Below are 7,469 nucleotides of genomic sequence, written 5' to 3' on the forward strand. Positions count from 1 at the left end.
AGATCGATTACAGATCATTACTCGCAATAATTAAACACGGAAAGAAGGTGGGCCATCCCTTCTCACCAATCTTCACACAGCTTTCATATCCCTTTTTATGTGTAGGCGTCTCTAATCTCTACCCGCCACCCCCAGGGGCCATGGCTTTCACATGATCCCACAGCAAGTGGTCCTAAAATAAATGCACCAAAATCTTCAGAAGTAACATTAATTATTAGTTTAATTGTTTGATTAAATTAATTAAACGCACCAACGTTCAATTTCTCATACAGAAATTTAAAAAACGATTTCATGTTTGAAAGCATTAAAGAAAGAAATAGATGATTAAAATCAAGCTGCCTTTGCAGCATCAGCGGGCAAGGTCGCAACTGCAATGGAGTAATAAACACAAACGTACAATCCGGTTTATTCTTTCTCAGCCCCTTTCTTCACTTTCTTTCTCTCGCTTCTTGCAAGCCATAATTCTTTTATACCCTTCTTTCTTTCGTGTCCTCTTCGAGTGATATTCTTTGGCAATATAAGAAATTTCCTGGGAGGCGTTTGCAGCTTGTACTCACCGACTGTATTCCAAGGAAGAACGCGGTTTGGTTTCTCTGTGGGGTCCTTTTTCTCAGGTTTTGCTCCGAACCCATCTCTCCTCTTTCTCACTCTCTCTCTTTCGATGTCGGTGTTTACTGGGTTTAGTCAATAGCGGTGAGCGCTGCGGTGGATTTTCTTGTTTGCTGGCAAGATGTCAAGAAAAAGAATAAATCTTTATCCCGAGGGGAAATTGAAGTTTCTTGATTTCAATGCATTCGCGATTCTTCGGAGTTTTCTTGCTCATTTTCCTGCTAGACGTTTGACTGATGCTCGTTTTAGCAGTTACTGATGAATCTGAAGTTTGCATTGCTCTGACGAGTGTCTGTTCTGTTTGCACGTAGGCTGGTTTATTTGATTATTGTTTAGTCAGTTAAAAACTGCGTAGGAAATTAAAATACTGAAATAGTTGAGCTTCTTCCGGGGACATCTTATTTACTTCACGTCTTCATCCTTTCCCCTGCTCTAGATTAGCTTTCTTTTATTAGCCTGCCCTTGATGATTGATGACATATTTGCAGCTCAATATGCTTTTAACTAGAATTTATAGAATTTCTTTCTTTCTTTCCTTGCTTTTCTTTTTCTCAAGCAGTATGCAAAAACATTTGTCCAATTAATTTAGTATTTGTTAATAATTCAGGGTGATTATCGAAATGGTTTGTTTGGTCCTGGTGTATTAAGTTTTTAACAATTTCGAAATTCACATATTGCGAACGTGTTAGATGGGTGTACAGACTAAAGATTCTGTTTTCAGATAAAACTATCAGCAGTTTAGGGCGGCCCAATCACAAAGCTATTCGGAGAGGTCTTTAAGCAAACTCCAACACACAACAAAAAGTTTTCATCTTGGGAAAAACTAATTCAAATGTCTCCTGTTCAGTAGTACTGTCCACTTTCTAGGCTTCACTAATCAGTCAAGGGTCAATCACCATTGCTGGGAAGAAAATCTTATATCCCCAACCTCTAGTTGTGAGTCAATCGCCATTGCATCATCGCTAGTCAAGTGTCGATTGCCTTGGGGTCATCTTCCTTCAACTAGTTCTCTATTCCACACACTTCCCTGTGGAATATGTAGAACTGACAAGTGCAATTATGTACATTTGTTTTTCCTTATATTCTATAGATCTTAGTAAAAAACGCGCAATTAGTGTTGTTTCAACTTGGTTTTTATTTTGGTGTTCTACAGAAACAAATTACATGATACTGCAAAATATCTAATGGAAGAAAAGCAGTTAGATTTTAATCAGCCACTTTTATCTGTGAGGCGATTCTCGTCTACAGTTGCCTCTGAAAAGGACAATAAAAGGAAAACTGAAAATTCATCAGCCAGACTACCTCCTCTTCCTACTTACAGGTCAGAGTTGAAATCAGGTCCGATTAGGAATCCTGGAACAGTTCCTTTTGTATGGGAGCAAACTCCTGGAAGACCCAAGGATGAAAAAAAATTACAGACACAGGTTGGTGGACCATCTTCTATTCCTATCACTCCCAATCTTCCACCTGGGAGGGTTTTGAAAGTCAAACAGAAAGATTCTGATAAAGCTTCAAGACGCACATCAGTAACTCAACCTAGAAAAGGAAGCTCCGTGTCCAATTCTTCAAGTGTTAATTCTATTAACAAGGACGTATCCACTTCTCAAAGTGTTACATCTGATGTGAAAAAATGTGAGAGCCCCAAAAAGCCAATCCAAGAAAAGGCTGATTCTGTTTCCGATGATGGAGATGAGGCCTATCAAGACGCACTTGATACGCTGTCTAGAACTGAATCATTCTTCATGAATTGTAGTATTAGTGGCTTGAGTGGATTGGACGAGCAAGAGGCTCATCTATCTCGGAGTATCTCACAGGATCAATTTGCCCGTGCCTTCATGATTGATCGGTTCTTACCTGCAGCACAGGCAGTGGCTTCTGAAACTCCTCAGTACGCCTCCAAGAAGCTACCTGTTGCACGAGAACAACCAAGACAGGTAAGGAAGGTAATGGCCAGAGAAAGACGCCATCCAGTGAGTCAGCAGAGGCCAAATAATTTGCCACCTTATGCCCAAGAATTATGTAGGGAAGAAAGCGAAGATGAAGATGACCTTTACAGTGAATTTGGGGACAACACAGGCAAAATTTGTGGCCTATTTCCTCGGTTCTGCCTGTTGAATCCAATACCTGGTTTGAGAATGCAGGATAGGATGCTAAATTCACCAGTTCCAGGGATGCATGCTAGATTAAGCGCTCCTTATAGTGAAACTGGAAAAATGGTATTAATTTGTCTCTACTTACTCTTCTTTCATTTTTTCTCATTTCATATCAGGTGATCCACTTTTCTTGTCCAGCAGAATGCAAGAACTGCTTACTGTGAGAAAAAGTCATCAGATTCCAAGATTGGCTTTACAGAAGAGAAATATTCAACAGGCATTCCTCGGAAATCTAAATATGGCATTGATCAACATCGAAGGGGCTGCAGCGCATTACCACTCTCTGAGGGCACCCAATGTGATACTGGCTGCACAAGCCCAGTTGTTGAGAAAACCCTGTATGTGGACTCTGTACAAAAGGTCAAACCTTATTCAGGTTTAAATGCTTCTGAAATGAAGGTTCAGACCAATCACCAAAGGGACGATTTTGAGATTTCCAGAAAAGATAGTAAGCTATTGACTGTTGCGGATGAGAAGGCTACATCACCAGCTAAAGGTTTAGAGTCTCTTGATTCATTTCTCCTCCCATGTTCTGATAAATCTATTAATGAGATGCACGTGGAAAAGACAAAACTTTCCAATAAGTTAGGCAACCAAGGAAGAGACTTATCTCAGAATTCAAGTCCAAAGGTGGGGGAATGTGAGAAGATAGACTCGGCAAGAGATCAAGAAAGTTTCCATGGCCGAATTCAGACTTCCTTTATATCAAGTAGAAAATATAAATTGGCTGGTGATGTGGAAGCAGAGTCAGAGAGACGAGAAGCTACCAAACCTGTTGACCAAGGTCTGAGTCAAGATTTTCGTACATTGGCTAGCCCAAAAGTGGTTGGCGATTGTGAGACTGACTTAAAAAGCCAAAGACTGATGAAACTAAGCAATCAAAGAAACTCAGATATACAGAATTCTCAGCTTCCTCTTGCCCTTCCCTTACCCAAAGCTCCTTCCGAGTCTTGGCTTAACCGTACCTTACCTATCATTTCCTCGAGGAACATATCATTGCGGTCTTCTCCTGTTGCTCACATTCATGGACGAGGACAAAGTCCCAAGTGGGAAACAATTGTGAAATCATCTGATCTACATCATGATGGGCACTTGCGATTTTCTGAGGTAATTAATTCAATTACTTGGGTATCACTTTAGTTGTAACTACTAACTACTGTTGAGGGAAATTCATGCTTATCTTCATTTACTTTTTCCAGGAATTGCTGGCTCCCGTTCCTGAAGCTTGAGCTTGTATGAAGAGAAGGCCGCAGATTATTTTATTTGCTTGCTGAAATGGGCAATTTCTTTGACTGTTTAAAGGTTTTTATGTAATTCTTTTGATCTTTTTGTTCTACACCACGGGTCTTCCTTTTGCTGCTACATAGTATACAGAGGTGATGTATATAAGTGAAACTGTAAATCACAACCTTATTTCATACTGTTAATGTAATAAGATGTTTCAAGTAATATTTTCTTTCTAATTTATCAAGCTGAAGGTGTTTTACCCATTTCAAATTTAAAGAATATAATCAAGGAAAGAAATTGCAAGCTTTTCTTGAGTTTCAGTCTTTAATGCTTGTCAAGTGGCCAGAATTGATAGGTGGGAAATAATGTGGTTTATTCCGAAGTCTGCACAGGCCCACTTTAGTTGCCCTCACCTTTAGGACGAAAAAGATTCATTTGGGCCTAAGCACATAAGTTAGAATGAAAAAGCACGATAAATATAACAACAACAAATTGTTTACCAAAAAGCAGACAAGAAAAAAATAACAATTTCTTTGGGCCAAACGGGGGCCATGTGAAAATTCTTGATGAAGAAAGCTTGCGTAAGAATTTCTCACATCCCCTTCGGCCCAAGAGAAAATGCTTTGCAAATGAAGAAAGCCCCTTACTTCAATTTAGAAATATAAATACAGAATCTATTATGTATTTTAAATTGTAATTGTATTATTAATTCGTATTTTTTTATTATTAATTAAAAATGAAACTACATTCAGTTTTAGCTTTCAATTGATTTTTCTGTTTGAAATGTTTTTAATATGTCCTCTAAAAATCTGCGATTTTATTACGCTCTTAAAAAAAAAAATGTAGAAACGCAAATATCAATCCCATTATGTCTGTGCGTCAGATGCGACTGACATTTCGCACCTGCTGATGCGAATCTGCAACGACCAACCATCTAAAGACATTGACTCAGGCAAAATAATAATAATAATAATAATAATACTAATAATAATAATAATAATATAATAGTGGTGGCAAAGGCGTTGACCTGGTCTGTGACAATCAATGGATATGTTTTGGCCAAAATCTGGAAAAAAAAATTAAAAAAAGTAGCGGAGCTGCTTATGACGTTAACCCCAGTAACCAGCTCCTGCAGATCTTACAGATACATACATATTTTTTTGCCAATCCACAGATAGATAAATAGAAATCAATAGTGGTATAAATTATCAACTTAACAAAAAATATATAGATTTTGCTTCATACCTGTGTGTGTATCACTTTCAAGTGTCATCTCCCTCTCAAGACTGATTATTTGGAGGCTTTCAGAAATCAGAAATTCTTACTTACACGCAAACGATCTGATATAATATTCCCCGCCTCACAAACATTACTAATTCATCTCACCTGAAGTAAACTACTATTATATGTTTTTGAACTATTAAGTTATACCAGTATGCCACCAGTCGGTCAACTCCCCCCGCGCGAAACGCAGCCGGGTTCATAAGAAGATTCAAAAATTTCTGCTATTCGTATCACGAGCCATTAGAAATATATTAGCTCCATTTTTAATATAAGAATTAAATAATTAATTTAAAAGATTAAAAAAAATTAGTTAGCCAGTTAGTGGTGACAAATGTGTGATTTTTTCTAAATTACTTTATTTGATAATTTACATTACAACTAGTTCTGGGTAGGAACTCTTACATCCAATAGGAATATTTTTTTTAAAAAAAATTATAAATTTATGAGACAAAATAAATTAAGATATTATATTTAACATGAAACCCCACTCTCCCATAACATAATATTTAAATGATAGTGGGTTGACAGTACGGGGACAATCACTGTTTTTTTTTTTTTTTAAAATTAATATTCTTCATGCAACTTCTTCGAAATTTAAGAATTGCGTGAAGATTCATCAAACCTAAATCCACACACGACCACACTCCGCATGCCGTGGCCAGTGGGTGTCTTCGTACGTGTGTGCGCGCGCATACAGACCCACACACAGAGACCCCACACATACTGCAAGTTTTGCAGATAACCTGTGGTAGTAACGTTAAGTTACAAGTGAGGTTATGTGGAAGCAGGAAAGGGAAGGATGGCCAGAGAACTCGTTGACGGTGGAAATGAACATGGACTGAGTTTTATGACTGGCTGGAGGTGATAATAGTAACCCCCCAAGGTCTAAAAAAGAAGGGACGGTGGTGATGATGGCGGCGGCGGCAGCAATGGTGATGGAGGAGCATGTGGCGGAGGTTGTGGCGGTGGTGATTGATGTTAGAGGAAACTGTCAATTTGCTTGCGCTGATAGATTGTCCTTTTGTTAATTGTTATGTGTGTGTTGTGTGTATGATTTGCTACTGTCATTTTACCGATTTTTTTTTTTTGGACCTTGATGTCATTTTACCAATCAAGTTAAATAAGATGGAGCTTTTTATTGATTCCGTTGTACTCATATAGTACTAATATTGTTCCTCCGATCGATGACTTGGCAATCTTCATTCTTCGGGTTGCTCGACCCCTTGGTTGGGCATTCACAGCGAATCAGGTGTTCACTTGAGGAATAACCTTCCTAAGCCCAAGGTCCATGCCAAGGTCAAGGCCCAGCTATAGTAAAAGACATATTTCCACAGAGTATTTCCCAAAAGGACTACTTTTGTTTCAGTTTGATCTGTTTCAGCTATTGGTCTTTATTTCAACATTTTTTTTTTTAAGGATCTTTGATAGTTGAGTATATGTTTCAGCCATATATTTCTTATTTCAATTCGATCGTTAATTTCTATTGATTGATTTAATGCCCTTTTATGTTTCCTAGACGCTGTTACATACATACATGTGTGTGTATATATATTATAGAACTATCAATTATGCAATATCCTATTCCTAGGCCCCAAATGAGACTGAACATTAATCCCCTCAAACACATTTTGAGGGTATTTGAGTAAAAACAAAATCATGATTTTAAAAATACTTTTACGATATGCAAAATAAATATATAAAAAAATTTATCTTGATTTATGAAAAAATATTTTTCAAAAGTAATTTTTGGGTTGGCAAACACGCCGGGTCATTTTGGTCTCCAAAAAGAGGCACAGACTATAAATTTCTTTTTTTTTCTGCACATCCGTACGGGGCTCTGCTGATAATGTTAATGGTATCTGTCAAAGGTAATAGCTTGAATCAGTTATGAATATGATATAGAGGATAACATCAAAATAAACTAACATCGACGAAGAAAAAGAAAACTTCAGATAAAATCAAAACACAATCAATAAACTTATTAACTCTATTGCCTTTTTTTCAACAAGAAGTTCCAAAACGAGTAATTATGACGGAGAGACCTATCATTTTTTTTCCAAGTGCTAGAAATCTCTGAGCCACTCACTGCAAAACACGTTTAATTCGCTGATCAGTAAGTGTCCCTCTGTCCTTTTCAGCATTTATGCTCCCCGAAATTGAGAGGAGGAGTGAGTTTACGTGGTCTTTTCTTTAAAAG

The 7,469-nt window shown here is 37.6% G+C and overlaps 1 protein-coding gene across 2 annotated transcripts; it reads left to right on the forward strand.

Moving 5' to 3' along the window:
* Positions 1 to 377: 377 nt before the first annotated feature.
* Positions 378 to 4,232, forward strand: LOC114720315 (uncharacterized). Of its 2 annotated transcripts, none has more exons than XM_028905958.1 (4): positions 378 to 614; positions 1,762 to 2,824; positions 2,900 to 3,868; positions 3,961 to 4,232. In XM_028905958.1, exons 2-4 carry the CDS (start codon positions 1,793 to 1,795, stop codon positions 3,988 to 3,990), a joined length of 2,031 nt encoding a protein of 676 aa, XP_028761791.1. In that variant the 5' UTR covers positions 378 to 614; positions 1,762 to 1,792; the 3' UTR covers positions 3,991 to 4,232. The 2 variants fall into 2 exon arrangements, with proteins under 2 accessions (XP_028761791.1, XP_028761792.1); XM_028905959.1 differs by having other exon boundaries at positions 379 to 614; positions 2,903 to 3,868.
* Positions 4,233 to 7,469: the final 3,237 nt, after the last annotated feature.

Source organism: Neltuma alba, unplaced genomic scaffold (genome assembly GCF_004799145.2).
Source record: "Neltuma alba isolate B1F8T4 unplaced genomic scaffold, ASM479914v2 tig00011972_pilon, whole genome shotgun sequence".
Taxonomy (NCBI): domain Eukaryota; kingdom Viridiplantae; phylum Streptophyta; class Magnoliopsida; order Fabales; family Fabaceae; genus Neltuma; species Neltuma alba.

Coding starts and splice junctions, on each gene's coding strand:
- LOC114720315 (XM_028905958.1), top strand. CDS start 1,793: ATGGAAGAAAAGCAGTTAGATTTTAATCAGCCACTTTTATCTGTGAGG. Junction 2,825..2,899: donor ATAGTGAAACTGGAAAAATG/GTATTAATTTGT, acceptor TTTCTTGTCCAG/CAGAATGCAAGAACTGCTTA. Junction 3,869..3,960: donor GGCACTTGCGATTTTCTGAG/GTAATTAATTCA, acceptor TACTTTTTCCAG/GAATTGCTGGCTCCCGTTCC.